We start from the raw sequence: 21,684 nt of genomic DNA on the forward strand, positions 1-21,684 counted from the left end.
CGAGTCTCCTGACTTCTCCCCAAGAGCTCTCCATGGGAGGGCGGTAGACGCTTCCAGGCACCGGTAACTTAGAGACAATGGTGGCAGCAGCCCCAGGTTCTAGAAGTCCGTGGTGGGAGGTTCCAGTAGATAGAGCTACCCATGCATTTCCCCTGGATCACATTCTCCCCCCTCTTTTTTCCTGCTGCTTCTTGACCTTTTTCCTGAGGCTCTTCAGTATTCTCTCTCCCATGCAGTTTGGGGAACCCTCTCTGGGTCCCCTGAAGCTGATGCTGTGCTTCTGACTCCAGCGTCTCCTGCATGTCATGGTCACAGTACTCCCGGGTCCCCCGCCCTGGCACCCATGCTGTGCCATTCACTGGGAGAGAGGCTGCGGCTCCAGCCACATACAGAGGCCCAAGGATGGAGGCGTTTTGAGGGTTGGAGGTCTTGAGGAAATAACTCTTATGATGAACCCGATGACATAAATTCAGTATTGATATTACTAATGAGAAATATAAAATATCCCCTGTGGGAGTGCTCCACTGTGCCAGGAGCTCAGCATTCCTACTTCCCAGAGAGAGACACAGAAGCTCGGAGAAGTTGGTGATGCATCTGCGTTCTGCAGCGGGACTCCACCCAGACCTGGTGGGGCTTCTGGGGAAGAGCTGCAGGCTGAGGGGAGGAGCGCTGCAGCAGACAGCCCCTCAGATGCAGCCTAGGATGTGGCCTTCACTGTTGGCGCAGGAAGGCGGTCACTCAGTGACCCCTCTGCCCTCAGTTCATCAGTTGGGAGGGAAAGAAAGACAGGCAGTGCCCTGCTCCCTTCATCTTTCTCTTTAGGTGACTTTTCCTGTCTCCTCGTTATTGTATTGATTCAATTCATTTCAACAACTACCCGCAAGGACTTCCCTGGCAGTGGGGAAGTGACAGCGTGTTACATAAGAGCAGCGCTTGGTTAGGACCCAGAAAGCATCGGTGAAGTCGAAGCTTTACGTGGAATCATCCTGTGACCTTGGGCAAATCGCATGTTTTCTCTGAGTCCCAGTTTCTTCATCCATCACGTGACGCTGAGGATGACAGGGGTACTGTGACTGTCCTTGCTCAGTGTCTGTACCTGGGTGGGGCTGGTAGGGCATCTTGTAACCTTCAGGGTGGCCTGTTTTGTCCCCAACAAAGAAAATTGGGGGTTGGGCGGAGTGTGGGATGGGGGAGAGAGATGGTGTGAGGAGCAGAGGGAAGTAGCCGGAGTCCAGGCAGAAGCTCTCTGGGTCCCTAGCCGCTCAGGTGCCCTCAACTGTCCTGCACCCAGTTAACAACGCCAGGGTGGGGCAGGAAGATGAGGGCACTTCTTAGCGAGAAAAGGAGGGGGGCAGATGGGGAGTCCTCGTGCCAGACACTTGATGAGTTTGTAATTTCATTTGCCTTAGACGTACCAGCCCTGGGAGTAGGTGTTATAACCAGACTCACGTGGTGAGTGGCAGAACTGGGACCCTCCGAGATCTGACCACAGAGTCCCGGCCCCAGCCCTGAAGGCACTGCCGGTGGGAGCAGGAAGGGGGGTCACGTTGGCTCACATGTGGCGAGTGCAGTTCCCCGCCCATTTGATTGCCAAGTCTTTTAAGAACCAAGCGTGTATACCGTAGAGGTTTATGGTGAGGACCGAATGAGCTAATGGACGGTCGCCCTCCTCAGTTGCGTCGCTGTCCCTGGCACTGGGTTGTCACTGCAGTCCTGATGGAACAGGGGTGCGCTGGCCCTTTTCTCCTGTGTGGGTGGGCGCCTGGCTCACCGTTCTTCCCTCCTTTGGGAATGGTGAGGCTCTTCCTCCCCAGCATAGAGAGCAAAACTGTTCTTAGAGTTCACCCGGGCACCGGTTGTGGCCTCTAAAGCCATCTGGTCTCCACCCAGCCTTCCCATCAGTAGCCTCCTCCCTCCTTCTGGGGTGGGAAAGTTGGAGGAAGGCCATCAGCAGCTTGACACCCTCACAGATGGTGAGTGGGCCCATCTCTCCGGAGCTGAGCTTCTGCTGGGGAATGTCACCCTCCCGCTCTTGCTCTCAAATGCCTCAAAGCTGTGGCTTGGAGTGGCCCTACCTTTAAATCTTGGTGTTTCCTTTCTATATGCCCCAGGCATGCCGGGCACAGTCTCAGAAGTGGAATAGAGGCATCCTTACAGCTGCGGCTTCCTGAGTCAGCATGGGGAGACAGTGGGGTTGGCAGAGTGGAACAAACACCCTGTGCCAGGCCCAGGGCTGAGCCCAAACTATCACCCTGGCTGCTCGTCACAATGCAACGAGGCAGGTGCAGACCTGAGCCTCAGAGGGTGAGGGCTGCTCTTCAGGTCATAGAGCCAGCAGGGAAGAGTCGGGATTTGAGTCCGGGTTTGCCTGCCTCCACCTCCTGCCCTCCAGGACACTGCCTCACTCCTACCTCAGTAGGATTGTTATCCTATCATGGTTCCCTCCTGTCACACTGCAGGGACAGAAGCCCAGCAGTGTCCCAAGACGAAGGCAGAAGAAATGCCGTTCTTGGTCCTCATCCCCATGCCCTCCATGGCAGGCATGGTGGGGAGGTGTGTATCCCGAAGGTATCCTGTGTGTCCCAGCTCCCAAGGAGCCCCTGCTCGGAGCCTGGCACTGTCCCAAGTGCTTTATGTATGCCATTTCATTTACTATTGATTGTTTTCTAGTACAGGCATATTGTGGGTCTCATTCCAGACCACCACAGTGAAGCGAGTATCATAATAAAGCAAGTCATAATCTTCTACCTGGTGGAGGATCTTGCCTTTAATTTGTAAAACATAAAAATAAAAAAATAACATTTATAAAGCACAGTAACGCGGAACACGATAACACGAGCTCTGCCTGCATCTGGCTTCCTTCTCTAGAATGTGAGCCTGGCCTGTTTTGTTCACCACTATATCCCTGGTAACTAGAACACTGCCTGGCACATAGTAGGTGCTCAAGAAATACTGGTATGAGCTGAATAAATGGAGCACAAGAGTCCACGGAGGCAGGTGTTATTATTTCACCCCATTTTACAGATGAGCAAACCAAGGCATAGAAAGGTTCATTAATCCTCCCATAGCTGGGAGGTCGAGCACCAGGGTGGATCTGCACCCGGTCAGATGACGTGAGCTCCTGCTCTTCTGGGAAGTCAGCAGTATGGCTCCCGAGGATCTGAGCGGCTGATGTATTATTACTGGCTTCCCTGTGGGCTTCACCAGTGGCATCCTCCTTACGCAGCAAAGAGGCGGTAATTGATGAGCTTAATTATCTGTGGCAACCACACGAGGAGGGGCGCCGCGGCGTGAGCGCTCCTTATTACTTTGCAGCGCCGGAGTCCCTGATGCGGGAGGGAGCACACACAAGGCAACAGGCACCAGGACACACGAGCTGTACCCCTGGGTCCATGGGGTCCCCCCTGAGTGTGGTGTTACAGTGTTTGAAAAACCACTCAGCTGTATGAAACACAAATTATATCAGATGGAGAGCAGCTAGCTTCCTGGAGATCACAGCCAGCCTCTGTTAATGAATTTTGGCCTGATTAACACAGGTTCTGGACTGACATCAAAATATGCAAGTAGAAACGTGGTAGGGGTAGGAGGATAGCCTCAACTGTCTGACTTTGAAATCAGGGGAAGGGAAGGCTGTGAGAGGCTTGGATCTGAGGACTGAATGTGTAATGAGCTCGCCATCTTTGAAGCTGCACCTCTGCTCAGACCTCTCTAGAAGGGGCCCAGCCCGGACCCTGGGGCCTGCCTGGCCCCTTCCTGCCCACGGACACACAACAGGGTGGAAACTGAGGGCTGATCGACTCTGAAAACCTCCACCAGCGGCTCCTCTTTTGTCTGTGTCCTCGGTACCTAGGTAACGGTCATGTGTCCTCATTGAACCTCATCGTCCTCTGCAGTCTTCACAAGGACTTCTGGTGGCTTCTGTCCCCAGGGCCTGCCTTCTTATAATGGGGCTTCTATTCTGGCCCCTCTTCTCGGTGCCCATGCCAATGCTTCCCCCTCCGATCTATCTACATAACCATCCCTCCTCACCTGGTCGGGGGCTTGGCATCTTATTAAGAGACTGAGCTTTTTTGAGTGCGGGACACATCTTTTGCAAGTGCTCCCTTTGTCCCCAGGACAGACCTGGTTTCATGCCTGCGTTTTCCTGTACGTGCCCAGAAGTTGCCCAGATACCTGCATCCCGACATTAGATACCTGACCCTCAGGAGCCTCATACGTTTGCCTGTGTCAAGTCAAGGCCATTTCAGGGTCACTGGGGTTTCTAATTTTGGCCCCAAGAGAAAGTACAAGAGGACAGGGGTTCCCATGAATGATAAGACTTAGACTTTTCTGGCCATGGGATGAGCCGTGAGAACCATGAACTCCTACTTGCCTCCTGGGGTAGAATGGTCACAAGGTCAGCCTTGTGGGGCACGTGGTCTAGCTGGCTCACATTTCATCGGGGTCTAGGAGAAATGAGATGAGAGCTATTTGGGGGCAAACAGCTTAATTAGAAGGAGGGAAGCTAGGCTGGTGTGGCTCAGCGATTGAGCCTCCACCTATGAACCAGGAGGTCACAGTTCGATTCCCGGTTGAGACACATGCCCAGGTTACAGGCTCGATCCCTGGGTGTGGAGTGTGCAGGAGGCAGCTGATCAGTGCTTCTCTCTCATCATCGATGTTTCTATCTCTCCTTCTCCCTTCCTCTCTGAAATCAATAAAAAGGTATATTTTTTAAAAAGGAAGGAAAATGCGAGTCAGTTCAGCCCTCACCAGCTTCGCAACTCAGCTCCATCAGGGAGTGAAACCTTGGAAGGGCATTTTACTACTTAAATGTGTTTTTCACAGAGGTGATTCCAAGCAAAGAAGATCCCCTTTGAGTTGTGTGGCTTCTCCGTTCAGCACCGCAGGGTCTTTCATCTCTATGTAGGAAAATCAGGCAGGAATTCAAAGTTCAAGTTGCTGTTTCATTTTTTAAAGATTACCCTACTCTTGTTGCATTTGGTCAAAAGTCTGCTTTGGCATTTTTGGTCACCTGTATTCATCGCTTCATCTTTTTGGTGCTTATGAACACACGCAGGCTTTGTTCAGAAAGGTTTGTTTTCTAGAGAAAGGAGAGAGGAGAGAGGAAGAGCAGACAGAGTGAAGCTGAATGCTGCTATGGTTATCTTATGTTAGGCTGCAGGGAGATGTTAATGGCTTTTTTTGACCTTGCGAGGTGTTAGCTTTGGAAAGGAGTTGGTGGAGATGCTTAGCTGGCATCTGTTCTCTCGTTTTTCAGAATGTCAGGGGCTGCCGGGATCAGCATGCATCCTGTCACTCTAGAAACTGCTGCTGCTCTTTCTCCATCCACGTTTCCTCCTGCTTCTTTGTGGAGTCTCTGGATTTAAGGGGAGAGTGGGGTTTCCATGCCCAGGCTCTTAGATGGGTCACCAGGTCAGAAAACAGGAACCAGGAGCCTGTCTCTGCAGCCTGTGAGTGGTGGCAGGAAATGCAGACAGCATGAGGAAGACGACCGCTCCTCAGGGCCACTCCGGGACACAGCAGCAAGCCCTCCTGCCGAGGGACCAGAGCAGAGGTGGCATCACCTTTGTCTGAGCTCCAAATGATTAACCACCTGGGAAGCCTGATCCTTAGGGGTTCGGAACCAGGAGAAAATTAGTTTGAATGAAGCCACTGAAAGGCCTGGCTGGGCTGTTTGGAGAGGTCATGGTTGGTATATCCTTCTGTTTGCTCTGACCTACATTCTCATTAGTGGCCTGGTCACCCCTGTCCCGCCCCCTTGGTGGTTGTGAAGTGCTCTCTGCTGTGGCCACTTAGAATGTCTGTGATTCTCTCCCCACATTTCTCCAAGGAACTCATTCTTTCTTTTGTGGTCAGTCTGGTAGTCTTCTGGGGGCTTTTTCCTAGCTCATTTATTTATTCTCTCACTGAACAAATAAGGGTGCCTACTATGTGCTGGGCACTGTTCTAGGTGCCTGAGATGCATCGATGAATGAAAAGACCAAGGCCCCTGCCCTCATGAGCCCTCGTTCCCGTGGGACCATGACAGTAGCCCTACCGGACAGCTGGGAGGGGCAGCCTCTCCACCTTGCCAGATGCAGAACAGGGTAGCCCCGAGGGCATGTGGCCTTGGAACACAGAGGGTCCCCCACGGTTTGTGTGACTTGGCTTTCTTGATAAGAGAGGAGTTCCTGTAGGTACCAGGGGCTGACCGGAGGACCACTGTCTGAGCCTGGTAAACATCTTGGCATATAATTAATCTCCAAGAGCCCAGGCTTTGAGGGCAGGTAGCCTGGGTTTGAGTCCTGGCTGCACCTCAGAGCTGGCTCTCACTGGGCAGACGGGCCTGGGCCTGAGTTCTTCACATGTAAGTTCCTATAATAGTTATAATAGTCCCTGTGGCGTAGCAGCCGGGGTGACAATTAAAGGAGGCAGTATGGTAAAGCTTTCAACACAGAGCATGGTGCCATGATGACTAGTTGTTGCAAACAATTAATATATTTAATTAATTACATGTTATTAAGCCATTTCTACTAGCACCATGGAGGATGCAGACATGCTTAGTGCTTGTGGCTTTCTCTCCAGATGTATTACACAAGAGCCCAGAGCCCAGCAGCTCCGTTATAAATGGAGGGACGCCAGGGCACGAGAGGGAACAGAGGGGTGGGTTGTGGTGGTGGGGAGCTGGAGGTTGGAAGTGAGTCTGGAGCCAGGGAGCCCCAAGGAGCAGCAGGATCCTCCCAGAGGGGCTTGGGAAGGGAAAAGGGAAAGGTGGGCAGGTGAAGAGCATCAGACTGAAGCAGGGACTGGGAGGAGAGTGGAGCTCAGCTGGGAGGATGGGGCAGTGTTGCTGGGGAAGCACAGTTAGGACCAGAGGTGATGGTCTCAAAGACGAGGACTTGAGCTTTAATCCGACCAGTGAGGAAAGAAGTGGCATTTGGGGATCTTTGCTCTGACCTCCCAAAAGCAGGGAGAATCACCTTGGGTAGTAGGAGGGACCGTCCATGTTTTGTCTCTGGGAGACAGTGTACTGGATGCCATTCACGGGCCAAGGGGTATCATAGCCTGGAGTTGTGTGATGAGAGATGAGTTTGTTGGGCAGGTTGACTGGGGATGAGTACCCCAGGCCCACGAGGACTCGCTCAGCAGACAGGGAGACAGGTGGGACTGTGTGCATCAGTTCATCTGCCCAAGCATCTGTTTGTCCATCAACGCTTATTCAGTCCCTGCTCTTTTTAGATGCTTTGCTAGGCATTGGGTCTGAACAAGTGAATTAAAGCAGTGTGTTTGTGGAGCTCATAAGAGAGCCAGGCAAGAAAGCAGTCACTGTAATACTGGGTAAGTGTCAGAGCGAGGTAGGCATAGGCTGGGGGCCCTCCGGGACACCAACCACAGGCTCCCTGGGGGCTGCAGACACAGGTGTCAGGAAGGAGGGGGCCAAGGTGGAGCATGTGTCACTGCTTGGGGCTCTGTACTCTGGAGCAGAGTAGGTGTGTGTTTGGGAGAGAAGCAAAGGAATGAGGGTGGAGGGACATGTGGCCATGAATCACCAGGGGCCTTTTCTGCTGGGCTCAAAAGCTTTATTTGAGGGTGAAGGGAATGGGTGTAAAGGGGGTGAGTATCACTCACAAATCTGCATTTCACAGAGCTCACTCCTGTGGAGAGCTGTGGGAGGAAGGGAGGCATGAAGGCAGGGTTGGGAGCCCTGGAGGGAGGAACTAAGATGCATTGTCTACCCTGTGCCAGGAGCTGCTGGCAGGCACTAGGGATCTCTTCCTCATCCTGCTATTCCCTGGCAGCTGAAGGAGGGGGATTATCTTTATTTAGTGATAAGGAAAGGCTGCTTGGGCAGGTTATGCAAATTGCTCAGGTCCTCACCTCTAGTAAGCAGTGGAGCCTGGATACCTATTCTAGGTTTGCAGGGAGAGGCAAGCAGGGCCTGAGCAGAAAGCCTCTCTCCTTCCATTATCACAGCTGGAGAGGTGAGAGTCAGAAAGACAGGAGGTGCCACCTCCGTTTGCCTGCCCCCTCCTGTGCATCCTCTCTGTAGGAGAAACTGCCCTGCCTTGCAGGGGCAGGAGTGGCGGGGGGGTGGGGGGGGGCACTGGGGGCAGTGGCTTCTTGTGGGCTGGCCTCCCAGGAAGCAGGGACAACTGGAGAGACAGGCATCCCGGGGGCATTTATAGTGGCAGAGACATTAGCAGGTGCCAGCACCTCAGAACAGCCTCTTCCTTCTCCCCGAGCTGCCTGAGCCCACACAGCCAGGTGGGCGGGAGACTTGGGAGGGGGCCCCTGCCCTCACTGCACCTGCCTCACACACCTTCTGGCATCTCTCCTGGGGGGTTTCTGCTTCTCCTTACACTTGCAGCATGTCCTTCATTCTCTTCCTTGTCTTCCTCCTTACTTTTCTCCCCTTCTCTGCTGCCCTGCCTCCCCACTGCTCCCTCTCTCCTGTCATTCTCATCTTCCCTTCCCTTCCCTTCCCTTCCCTTCCCTTCCCTTCCCTGCCCTTCCCTGCCCTTCCCTGCCCTTCCCTGCCCTTCCCTCCCCTCCCCTCCCTTCCCCTCCCTCCCCCTCCCCTTTCCCTCCCCTCCCCTTCCCTCCTCATCTGTGAAATGGGAGTGGAGGTCCCTAGCTTCCTGGAGTTGCTGGGTGGTGATGAGTTAATTTCAGCATGCCCCTTCTGCCCACTTTGGAGGTGCAAGGCTTGCTGGTCCTGGGGGTGTGAACATGGACAGCGTCCAGTTCTCGCTCTCAAGGAGCTTACTACTAGGTAGAAGTCAAGTTCAGAAACCCGATGATCTTTTCTGAGGGCCTGGCTGGGCCACCCTGGACTGTCAGCTCCTGAAATGCTTTGCTCAGGAGAGCCCATTATGATACGTGACAGGTACTCTCTCAGCCCCAGCAGCAGCAGGCCCTACGCCTCCGGAGGCGCTGAGGCTGGCGCCATCAGAGCACAAAGGGAAGCTGCCCACGTCATCTTAGCCGGGTCTGTTGGCTAATCAGCCTGACTTCTGCAGGTGACTTTCACTAACTCAACAACTTACAGTGCTTTTGAATAACATCATTATCACTAGTGCAGTTGACATGCAAGGGTCTCATTTGGCATCATTTAAGAAGAGGCCAGCCAGCTTCAGTTCCCAGCTGTCGCTCAGCCTCGAGGCTGCCTCCAGCAGGGGCCGCCCTTCCTTCATCTCCTGAGATGCCCTAGAGGCTCTGCCAGGTCCCTCGCTGTTCAGGAGTCTGAGTCACCACACACTGCCTGGCCCAGGGAGAAGCTGAATGAGCTGCATTCACAATGAAGCCTGCCATTCGTTCACCGGCCTGGTCCTCCTCCGGGCAGTCACTGGCTTTCTCCAGGGAGGTTTCAGCTTCTTAATCTACATAACGAACCTACCAACACCAGCTCCCTCCCAGGTTATATCCCATAAGTAAACAGACCTGAATTAAGTATGCTAGTGTGGGAGCAAAAAGATATTCACACTTTCCTTCCCACCTTCTAACGTCTGGCTGGGCTAATAGCCAAATTAACAGAGACAGATTAAAGGAGAAAAAGTTTAATACAGGTGCGTGGGGAATTCACATAGGCATGAAAATTCCAACATCAGTGAGGCAACATTGATTATATAAGACAAAATTGGACAAAGGAGAAGGGGGGGAACAGGGTATTAGATCTCAGAGGTAAGAATGTTTGTTTACAGGTAGTTGAGGAAGAGAAGAACACACAGGGCAGGAAAATCCTTGCGGGGCTGCTCAGAAATAACGGTACCTAGGTGTCCAGCTAACAGGCATGGCATCTCCTGTTGCCTCGTGTTTACCACACTTGATTCCAATTAGGCTAAGGCTGCCTCCGAAGATCTCCTTCCTGAAGCAGGTTTCTCTGTCTGAATCTTTTGGGAAAAGAGGGAGGGTCAAAGGTTCTTTCTGGTTCTTTCTTAACAAACAGCTTAAAATCAGTATCCCAGAAAGCAGCTTCAGATTTGCAGAATGTTGGTCCCTTCACTAGGATCTACACAAAGATGCGTTTTTCCTGCAGCAGGCAGGTGTGTAACAGGCACATGGGGAGCAGTATGGTGAGTGCGTGAGTGCAGTGAGAGCGAGTGCACTGGGCACTGAGGCTGGAAACCCAGGAGGCCTGCCTGGAGGGGAAAAGAGCCAGGCAAGGAAGAGGAAGGTCTCCCCAGCCTTCCCTGCTTCCTGGAAGTGGCATACCTCTTCACTGTTGTGTAAATCAGCTTTATTTCTACTTGGAGTCCCTCTCCTCTAGTGCTGGGGCGGGTGGGGGGGAGGGGGGAACTTGACCTCCATCATCTTGTGAGCTTTGCCTTTCTTGGGTCCTGTCAAGAGTCTGAGCTCCTGTTCATAGCCTGGTGGGGATGGAAGTACTGGTTTGGGAGGCACCATTGCACACAGGCCATCACTTTTCTTCACTCATTCCTTTACTGAACATATTTTTTTAAAATTACGATGTGGTTTTTATTATTGATTTTAGAGAGAGAGGAAGGAGAGAGAAGGAGTTAGAGGAACATCGGTTGGCTGCCTCCTGTACAGCCCCACAACCCAGGCATGTGCCCTGACCCAGAATGACACAGTGACCATGGGATGCCGCCCAACCAGCTGAGCCACACCAGCCAGGGGTGTTCAACATCTTTTTATGCAGCACCTACTATGGGTTAGAGCCGTGGGCAAACTACGGCCCGCGGGCCGGATCCGGCTGTTCTATCCGGTTCTCTTGCTCTCCCCTCCGCTCCTTTACTTTGAATTTATATTAGTTCACACAAACACTGCATCCATGCTTTTGTTCCGGCCCTCCGGTCCAGTTGAAGAACCCATTGTGGCCCTCGAGTCAAAAAGTTTGCCCACCCCTGGGTTAGATACTTGGGAAATGTTAGCGTAAGTAGCTAGATATTAACAAAGGAGGGGAGCAAAGGGAACCAGACATTGTTAAGCCTAATAAACTTGGGCCTGCTTCACTAGGAAGCTACCACTTCACGCATTCCGTAGGGGACCTCCACATCCCAGAAGCAGATAACCAGCCACTAACCAGGGAGGAATAAAAACAGCAGGAGAAATTCCTCTGCTGGGCACAGGCACAGCAGAGGCTAAGATGGCATGGGGTGGGGGGAGTTGCTTTCACTTTGAGGCATGGGCAGTAGGAACTAAGACCCTGACCCTAAGGGGGAGAGTTGGCCTGGGAAGAGGACTGGATTGGATAAGGGACACAGAACCCTTGGAGGATCTAGGAAGTGCTTTGGTTAGGGGGAGGGCCCAATGCCAGCCCCGAAAGATTGGGAAGTTGATTGGTTAGTGTGAAGTAGAGCCTGGTCCTTCCCAAACCTGAGATAATATAATCAGCCTAACAAAGAGGCTCTTTCTCTCTCTCTCTTGCTCCGTAACATGCCCTCACCCTGTTCCCTCACACGTTCTCCCATGTGGCCTGGGGTCCAGCAGCCCCGTGGACTCTAAGCGTGGGCCTGGGCGCAGCTGGGATACAGACTAACCTCGTGGTCCCGCCTTTCCTGGCGCAGGATTGCAGGGGATTGAGCCAAGGATACGGAGTTTTTGGACCCTGGGCTTTAGTACTGAGCTTGAAGACAAGTCTGGACTTTTTCTGTGGCAGGACGGACAGAGATGAGACACCGGAGCTGAATCCAGGCCAGTCCTTTGTGCTTGCTGCAGCTTCTTCAATAAATCTTACCTCGAAACCTCAACCTCCCAAAATGCTGTTCCCGGGTCTCCGTGAGAGGACATTATTTCCACCGGCAATAGCTATAGCAGTGAACAAAACAAAGATCCCCTTCTTGTGGAATCACATTCTAGACAAATAGAAAACAGCAAGTAAAACAAGAAATTTGTACACTATACTAGATGACAGGTGTTATATAAAAGAGGCACAGTAAGATGGTGTAAGAGGACCAGGGGTGCAGTTATGATTTTAAAGGGATAAAAAGAAAGAAGCCATCAACGAGCAGGTGACATTGGAGCAAAGGCCTGGAAGAGATGAGGGGAGCAGGGAGGGATATTTAAGTGTCCCCGTCTTTGGCGTCCCTTTGGGGCTGGGACTCTTTGCTGCTTCCAGGCCGTGCTTGGCAAGGCCGTGCGTGGTCTCGCCTTCCCTGGTGCATTCCTGGCAGTCCTTCTGTGGGCCTGTGGGTCTGCCATCTCCCCAAGAGGAACCCAGTCCTTCCTCATCTGCACTGCCCCTCCCAATTCCAGAGAAAAAGATCCCACAGAAATCTGAAATTTCAAAATATTATCCAGACTTCAAAGGATCCCAGGCAGAGCTGGTAGCAGAACAAGTCCCAGAGTGAGAAGCAGCAAGGGAGGGAGGCGAGGAAGCCCCAGGTGTGTGCTGAGCTAAAGCACGGCCATGGGAGCAGGGCAGGGAGTGGGAGTGAACCTGGAGGCAGGCAGGGGGGCAGACACCCCGCGGCTCCCCTCACCAAGGTCTGTCACTATTGGGTGCAGGAAGGCTGGAGGGGTTGGCGCAGAGTTGTGACTCATCCCATGGCTTCCTCCTGCCTTAGGAGAGATGGTGTCTCTGTCTCAGGCTCACCTCACGTGGAGCCCAGCCCCTTGCCTCTGGCAGTTCATGTGCAGCACTTCGCATGCGCTTTGTTACAGGAGGTGGAGAGAGTTCATTCAGCCTTGGCTCTAAAAGGGAGCCTGCCACAGATGGCGCATGGACGGGACTGAAATTCCTTCCTCGTTCACTGAAGAAGGAGTGGCGACATCATGACAAGATAAACACAGTCAGGAGAAGTGACTTAAGAGAATGACCTGAGACAAGATGCCTGTCTTCTTCCAGCCTCAGTTTCCCTGCATGCAACACAAGTGTCTTTGCAAGATCTGAAATGCTGCAGGTCCGAGGGCCCGGGGTTCAGTGGTTCTGGCTTACATCCATGGAGAGAACTGTGATTCAGGAGAACCTCAGTCATTTGTCTGGCAAATCCTTGCTGAAGGCCTGCTCTGTACAGTCCTAGGCCAGGCCTGCACACGGTGAACAAGATCCTCACTGCCCCCCCCCCCCCCCCCCCTTGAGAGCGCTCCCTCTAGCAGGGAGGCCCCAGAGAAAGTCCCTGCAGCAGGCAGGGGCTGGGCCCTGTAGATGGAGTAGTTCAAAGAGCAAGTAGGAGTGGTTTCTGGGAAGAGTTTTCCTGCACCACTGGGCAAAGGAAGTTCCATTATTTTATTTTCCCCTAGCTGTTGGTTTAATAATTATTAAACATGTGGAAGAACTTAAAGAATAATGCTGTGTATACTTGTTTACCCATCACTGAGATTTGGCAGTTCTTAACATTTTTCAGTGTTCTGTCTCTCTCTCTCTCTCTCTCTCTCTCTCTCTCTCTCTCTCTCTCTCGCTCTGCACATACATACTTTTCACCCTGAATTATTTTTTAAATATATTTTATTGATATTTTACAGAGAGGAAGGGAGAGGGATAGAGAGTTAGAAACATCGATGAGAGAGAAACATCAAACAGCTGCCTCCTGCACACTCCCCACTGGGGATGCGCCCGCAACCAGGGTACATGCCCTTGACCGGAATCAAACCTGGGACCCTTCAGTCCACAGGCCGATGCTCTATCCACTGAGCCAAACCGGTTAGGGCTCACCCTAAATTATTGAGAAATAATTTGTAGGCATTGGGACACCTTTCCCCTAAGGAAAGGAAACAGGCGTTTCCTACAGGACAGCCATCTTAGTAGATATTATTATACCTACAAGAACAGTAATTCAATTCACCTAATATGCAGTCCATGCTAAAATCACAACAGTTGAATGCACATTCCCACCCCATCCTTCTCTGTCTCTCACTGTCCTTTGTATCTGCACACAGCCCTCACCAGCACAAGCCACATAAACTCCATGAGGATAGGGCCTTGGTTCCGGTGTTGGTTCATGGCCTTAGATTAGGGCCTGGCCCATAGTAGGTGCTCAATAAATAAAAAAGGAACACACACACACACACACACACACACACACACACACACAGGTTTGGTAAAACTCTGAATGGGACCAAAGTCTTTCTCTTCACAGCTTCCTCCTGATGACCACGGACACACTCGGGCCCTGGGCAGAGATGGATGGCTATATTTCCATCCCTCAGGAGTAGTGTGTGCAGTCAGCAGCCACCCACTTTGTGCCCCATTACTAAAGACAGCAGAGCTGTGAGATTATCCGCCCCCCCTTCTTTGACATGATTTTAGGGGAGTAAAAACAAATCAGAATTCATCAACTGTGAACACAATTGTCAACTGTGAACTGTCAACAGTCTGGTTTAAAAATAGATGATAGGTTGATGAAAAACAGTGGAGAAAGCAATTTAAATAAAATGTTAAAAATAATACCCAAAGCATGCAAGGCAAATCGAAGAGTGTGAGTGGTGGGGAATTGCTCTCGGGGAGACCTGCGTGAGCAGTGAACCAGACAGAGGTTATTAGTTTTCCTTTACAAATCACAGAAGAGAAGGATTTACTGGCCCTTTGCTGGCAAACGCTTCCTCATTCCCACAAGTCGGTGTGTTATGCAAAACGGGAGGGAAGATTGGTTGTGAAATCTGCTGGCACCTTTATTTTGAAGTAGGTCAACATTTCGAATATTTCTGCTCAGTCGTGAATCTCTGGCTCTCCCTGTCTCCTCTGTCCCCTTGACGCTTGGGGAGGCTCATCTCCAGCAGTAGGCCCAGGGTCTGAGAGTTTGGGGGTTCGCATTTACATTTATATTTGCATTTGTATGAAACGGGTTCCAGTACAATACTTAACTGATTTCCCATTTTCTCAACTCTCCTCTTTTAAATAGTTATCGCTAATTATTTATTTAACTTCTTTATCATAATGTCAATATGAAGGCTTGAATTTTTCATGTTTCCTCTGTTGTGGGCGGGAGTCCCAGCTGATTTAATTTGGCCCAGTTCTTTATGTCCAGCTGCTCCGTGTCCCGAGGCTGCCCTGCCGTTTGTGTTTATTTACTTCGTTCCAGGAGAGCCTAACCATCTTGGCACAAGATCTGTGCTCTATAAACCTAAGTAAGACGGTGTTTGCATTCCTCAGAGACCATCTCTTCTTAAAGATCTGGATGGAAGGTACATCAGTTTGCTAGGGCTGCTGTACCAAAGTGCCACAAACTGGGGGTTTTAAACAGCAAATGTACTTCGTCCCAGTCCGGAGGTGGAAGTCTGGAATTGAGTGTGGGCAGGTTGGGTCCCTCTGAGGCATGAGGGAGACTCCATCTCATGCCCCTCTCCTAGCTCCTGGCAGCTGCAAGCACGGCCAAAAAATCCTTCCTGCATCTTCACACCATCCTCTCCCATCTGCACTCCTCTGTCTCAGAGTCCAAGGTTCCCCTTCTCGAAAGCACACCCTATTGGATTAGGACCCACCCTAAGGGGCTCATTCACAACACTAGAGGCCCGGTGCACTCAATTCATGTCCGTGGAGGGGGGATCCCTCAGCCCAGCCTGTGCCCTCTCACAATCCAGGACCCCTCGGGGGATGTCGGGCCTAAACTGGCAGTCGGACATCCCTCTCGAAATCCAGGACACTGCATGCACCAGTGACCATACTTTTCATACAGGTGAAAGGCATCTTGCTGTTGTATGGGCAGCTACATTTTTTGCCCTGATTATAAAAAGTAGTACATAACATGATCCTTCTGAGGCAGTAGTACCATTTTCCCCATCTTATGGGTGGAAAAACTGAAGCAGAGAGAAGTTAAGTAATTGGCTTTGTCACACAGTTTTAAGTGTCAGAATCAGGGATGACCACAAAATGTGCAAGCCAGAGTCCATGTATGTTATCGCTACATCATCCTGTTTTTTCAGTGTTAGAGGAGCCTTGCCAGGTTTTAATTTTTAAATCTAAGAGACTGTTCCCAATATACAGGGTAGGGTCCCTAGGCCTGGCTAGTGATCAGGACCATCTGCGGGGCAACCAGCGGGTGGGGCAATCGGGGGTCCCCACTGGCACCCGCCTTGGCTGGTGGCCTGGTGCAGCTTGCTGGCTGGTCCCGCCCCCTGATCACTGCCCCCAGTCGCCTCCCTCTGGGTGGTGGTGGACACGTTGAGCGTCTGCCCCCTGGTGCTCAGTGCGCATCATAGAGACCGGTCATTCCGCTGGCCATTCCTGTTCGGTTGATTTGCATATTAGGGTTTTATTATATAGGATCATCTACACTAATAAAAGAGAAACATGCAAATTGACCATAACTCCGCTATGCCCACAAGCCACGTCCACCAGCCAATCAGGAGCAAGTATGCAAATTAACCCAACCAAGATGGCTGCGGAGGCTTGGGTTGCCCCTGGCGAAGGAGGAAGCCAAGCTTCCCACTCAGCCTGGCCTGCCCTGGCCTCCACTCAACGCTACAAAGTTTCAATTATAGAAGATAAATAAATCCCAGATACCAGGGCCTCTGTTTGGGTTGCCGGGGGCGGGGGGCATGGTTGGCCTGCAAACCACCACAGGCCCCTTGCCCAGGCCACCCCACACCCCAAGGGAACCCCCACCCTGATCCAGGACACCCTTCAGGGCAAACCAGCTGGACCCCACCCATGCACCAGGCATCTGTTCTATCTAATAAAAGAGTAATATGCAAATTCACCATCACTCCAACACACAAGTTGGCTGCCCCCATGTGGACACAAGATGGCTGCCACAAGATGGCCAGCAGGGGAGGGCAGTTGGGAGGGACCAGGCCTGCAAGGGAGGGTAGTTGTGGGTGATCAAGCCTGCAGGGGAGGGCAGTTAGGGGTGACCAGGCCAACAGAGGAGGGAAGTTGGGGGTGACTGGGTCTACAGGGAAGGGCAGTTAGGGGAGACCCAGGCCTGCAGGGGAGGGCAGTTGGGGGGGGACCAGGCCTGCAGGGGAGGGCAGTTAGAGGTAATCAGGCTGGCAGGGGAGCAGTTAGGCATCAATCAGGCTGGCAGGGGAGTGGTTAGGGGGTGATCAGGCTGGTAGGCAGAAGTGGTTAGGGGCAATCAGGAAGACAGGTAGGTGAGCAGTTGGGAGCCAGCAGTCCTGGATTGTGAGAGGGATCCCAGATTGGAGAGGGTGCAGGCTGGGCTGAGAGACACCCCCCCCCCCCCCCGGACACGAAATTTGTGCACTGGGCCTCTAGTTGTCTTTATAAAGACCCTATTTCTGAATCCACACTCTGCAATACTGGGAGTTAGGACTTCAAAATATCTTTTATGAGACATGCAATTTCACCCCTAAGGCAAGGTGTAGAGCTTTCCCTCTGGAGGGAGAGTGGAGGCCAGAGCAAGGCTGATTCCTGGCTGCTCAGACCCTGAGGGCAGGGGCTCCCCCAGGCAGCAGTGACCTATGACGGGACCCACTCATTGCCTGGGTCTCTGTCCCCTGCCCATGGAGCTTAAGGCCTGCCTTTAGCTTTGGCCACTTGTGAGCTTTGCATCATTAACTGGCTCTCCACTCCAAATCCAAAAAATACTTATTTTATACCTATTTCCTCCTCTTTTTTTTTTTTTTTTATATCCCCCAAGTTTTGTGTTTTTCTACAGTGAGGACTTATGGATGTCCCTCATCAGTTCCCAAGAATGTCAGTTTGTAGTTTGTGTTTTGCTTTTCCACCTCCAGGGTGGACTCTAAGAGGTAGGCTCACAGCCCAGGGTGCTATAAGGCAGTGAGCATGTGTGGACCCCTCTCCCAGGGAGCTAGAGGACGCGTGGGGAAAGTGTTACAGCCGATCACAGATAGAAACAGGCAGTTACAGTGACAGTGTGATAAGGCTTTATGGAAGTAAATGTACTACACTTGACTTTATAAAATAAATTTTTACAAAGAAATTTCACAGTTTCCCCTAAATCAGCTTTGGGGATGCTGTTGAAGATAGTTTGAGAATTGCCAGTCTGAAACAGATGGTTGTTCCAGAGAGTGGGCCCAGGGGAGGAAGGGGGAGGAGGAGGGGGCTGGCCAGTGTCTTCAGCTCGCCCCACCCCTGAGCATACACCGTGCTCTCTGAAATAAAGCCTGTAGTGGAGACTCACTTGCCGCTGCCAGCGTTCCTCTGCTTGTCTCTGTCCCTTTGGACAGTCTGCCGGTGTTCCTGTTACCTTACAGGGACCTCAACCTGAGCAGGTCTGCCTAGGGCCAGCCGGCAGGGTTCTGGACTTTGTGTAGGAAAGATCTCACACACGAGCCCAAGTGACTATGAAAATGTTTATTAAAGCTGTGGAAGGGCTTAGCATAGAAGAAGCAACATGAGAGCCTGGGCTGGGCTGCCTTAGCTCCCTGGGAAGTCAGAGAAAAGAGGGCCTTGGAGACCGGTTCAGGGGGTTGGTCTGGGACAAGCTGCCGCTGCCCATTGCTCCCCTTGTTGCAAGCCTCCTGGGGTCCCTTAGAGTTTAGGGGATGCGTGCTGTGGGGGAAGAAGAGGGGAAAGGGGATGGTGTGGGCTGCTCCCAGAGGAGATTCTGTACTGGGTCTTTGTCTTGAGGCTTTTATCTCTCTTGCAGGTGGGAATCTCAGGGGAGGGTCTCAGCAGAATATCCATCAGTTTTCCAGGCATGTTCTTTCAGGGCCATGGTCTCTACTGATTGGTCAGGGTCAGGGCAGAGGGTCATTGGTCATTGCAGCTGGTCCTGGTGTCACCCACCTGGTTTGCTGCTTTTCTGGGTCCGGAGCTGAACTACAGCTGAGGCCTAGATGTTCTCTCTAGGAGGTGGCCTGATCTGCTGTAAAGTGCTCTGCCAGCTTATTCAGCTCTGTCTCAGCTTCCCTGTTCCCCTTGGCCTGGTTCATGCCCATCCCTGGGGCTCTCTTTTGTCCTGCATCCCTCCGTAGACACACATCCTGCCTCCCCTCACGGCCACGTCCACACGGCTTCAGAAGAACACCGGTTTTTGCTTCCTCATTAAGTCAGTTAATGTGTGAGGCCGGGGCCATGGCTGTTTTCATCCAGCCCCACATCTCCTGCGAGCACACTGGGTACATCCTAGACACCTGGCAGGTATGCACGGAAGGGAGTTCTGCATGAAGAGGGAGCCGCGCCCTGGAGGCCTGTCTGCTGCTCCTGCAGGGGTCGGCAGCGACTGTGGCGACACTGGAGTTCCACAAGAGTGACTCCAGGACACTTAGAAGCAGGCTTAGAGCCCTTTCCCTCGCTGGGTAGTTGGTATGGGATGAATGGCTGGTCCTCTCACAGTGGGCCAGCATTCATCTGCACTCATGTGTGCTGCTTTGCAAATGCTACTGGCCTTTCCCATGCATTAGTGTTTTCCAAGGGCAAGAGCTGTATCTCCTCTTTTCTTTCTTTTAAACCATTCCCCGTGGCACCAGATAAGAGCTGCGAGCGGGGGTAAAATTCGCCTATCTCCTCCTCCTCTGAACCACCAGATGCAAACATGGTCCCGAACCCAAGGGCCTTTGCAGAAGACTGACTGCACACAGGCCTTGATCTTGAGGATTTTACAGTCAAAAAGGGGTGAGCTCTCAGCTCAGATGCAGCCAATAGCAACCCAGAGCGCAGAGCCCGTCGTCTGTTCCCTCAAGCCCATCACAGGATGGAGGCGGTGACATGGGCCACCAGATGCTCAGCCCAGAGTCAGACAGGCCTGTGACTCCTGGCTCCGCCCCTGTCAGCATCTTCTGTTATTTCAGCTCCAAGCCTCAGTCTCTTATTCTGTAATGTCAGCATAAAAAAGGCTGTTACATGTGGAGGCCTGTGCCCCCATGGATAGCACCCTTCTCTCCTGCCTGTGTTCTGAAGTGGTTGAGGCTTAGGAGTCAAGGGCAGCAGAAAGTGGTGGGGATAGCCTGTCATTACGGAGGCAGGGCTGGCAAGTGGATGGGTGGCTTTGGGGCTTCCATCGTGAGTCTAAGAATCGGGTGGCTGCTTCCGCCAGTCTTGGGCTGGTTCGAACCACCGGTGTCCTCCAGGGAAAGACTCTGCAAACTTGGGTTTGGATGGTTGAAACAAAAGCATTGACTCCTCTGGTTCCAAGGGGAAGTGCTGGGCCTCACACATACCACAGGAAATAGATAGTTACTGAATGGTTAACTAAATAGATACTCTCCTCCCCAGGAGGAGCCTGGGAGCAGCTGAGAGGGACCAGGCATGCTCCACTGGGGACAAGGAAACGTGGAGACGCTGCCTCTGCTGGGGGGCGGGGGGGGGCGTCTTTGTGGAGCCTGTGGGACTCCAAGATGTGGTTCCAGACGAATACCTTGATTAACAGTCACATTGAATTTAGCACTTATTAAGCCAGCCTCCCAGTGCTGCTCCAGCAGTTTTAGATGTGACTGTGCACCTGGAAAAACATGTCTCATTCAGTTGCTGTAATTCCGACTGTACCCAAGACAGCTCCGCACTCCCCGTCTTTGCCCTGTGCACACAGAGGGCACGGCTGTTCCCTGAGGAAGCCCAGTGGGCGCTTGCCCGGCTGCCCCTAAGGCCTGTCCTCTCTCTCTGCAGTGCAAGATGGAGTTCCACGCCTGTACCACTGGCAAGAGCCTCAGCACCCTCTGTGACGGGCCCTGCCCATGTCTCCCCGAGCCCGAGCCTCCGAAGCACAAGGCAGAGAAGAATGGTGAGTGGATCGCAGGGGAACCCCTGAAGGAGGGCAGGTGGACGGGGATGGAGGGCGTGGCCAGCTCTGCCCAGATGCCAGCCCTGTGGTGTTTCTCAGAGCCTGTCCAGCCCAGGCGGGGAGAGGGGCTTACCTGGCAAGTACTACGGCTTATTCAGGGACTCTCACCTGAACTGCCTTCAGCCACCATTAGAAAGAAGAGCTGACGCCTTTGAATTAATTCTGCTGGTCCAAGATACGCACTAGGTTCTTTGAGAGGTTGAACTGGCTCGAGTTGGAAGGGCAGGTTTTCAGAATCTAAGACCAGGGCCTTCCCTGGGGTACATCGGTCTTCCTTGAACTCTAATCTGAATCCTTTAAACTTCTCAAGGCCGAATTTCAAAACAGAAACTGCAGAGATATCATAACAGCGGAGAGTCTTCCCCTCCAAAAGCATTTCCCTATTAATGCATTCTGCTTGCAGACAGCACAGAGCCAGGGGACACATGCAAGGGGCAGCGTCCCCAGGCAGCTGTTGCCCTTTGTGGCCGAGAGGAGAGGAAGCTCGGGCTTATGTGGATGTGTTCATGGTGGAGAAAGTAATGCCGTCCCACTGGTCTCAGCTTCTTTTTGAGGCGTCTCTAATGAGACCCAGGATAGAAGGCTGCCTCCTGTGGACCTGGGCTTTCTCAGTTAGAGCTGGCTGGTCCATTGAAGATGGTGCACGTCCCAGTGTGTGAGCATGTGTGTGCGTGTGTCTGTGTGTGTGTGTGTTCCTGTGTGTCCCTGTGTGTGTGTGTGAGTGTGTGTGAGTGCATATTCGCGCATGTCATCTAGTGTCTTTGTAACAGAGAAGGATGAAAGGGTGTGAGTGTTTATCCATTTGCCCCTTTTTAAGTTGTATTGCCTTTTCAGGGCACATAGGTGATGTTCAAGTCTAAACATGTTCATGGTGGTGACTAGAAATATTGTGCTAAAGGGCCCTTTGGGAGATTTACTCAGAATGTGGAGGGACAGTGGTAAACCATAAATCACTGTGGTCACAAATAACCTCCATACATTACTCCTGGTTACCAAGAACCTGATGGCATTGCACGGTGTCCTGACTCACTTATACAACTGCAGCGAGAAAGCTAGTGACCGTCCACCACCCTCCTTGTGGTGTGGACAGAGAACC

General features: G+C 52.3%; 1 protein-coding gene across 1 annotated transcript in view; it reads left to right on the forward strand.

Moving 5' to 3' along the window:
* The window catches only part of SPOCK1 (SPARC (osteonectin), cwcv and kazal like domains proteoglycan 1), a 502,022-nt gene that overhangs the window by 389,682 nt on the left and 90,656 nt on the right, over window positions 1-21,684 (forward strand). The window contains exon 6 of the mRNA XM_080676953.1: window positions 20,414-20,528. Coding sequence (XP_080533079.1) covers window positions 20,414-20,528 — 115 coding nt within the window. The remainder of the gene's footprint in view (window positions 1-20,413; window positions 20,529-21,684) is intronic.

Source organism: Plecotus auritus (genome assembly GCF_963455305.1).
Source record: "Plecotus auritus genome assembly, chromosome: 6".
In the NCBI taxonomy this organism is placed as follows: Eukaryota; Metazoa; Chordata; class Mammalia; order Chiroptera; family Vespertilionidae; genus Plecotus; species Plecotus auritus.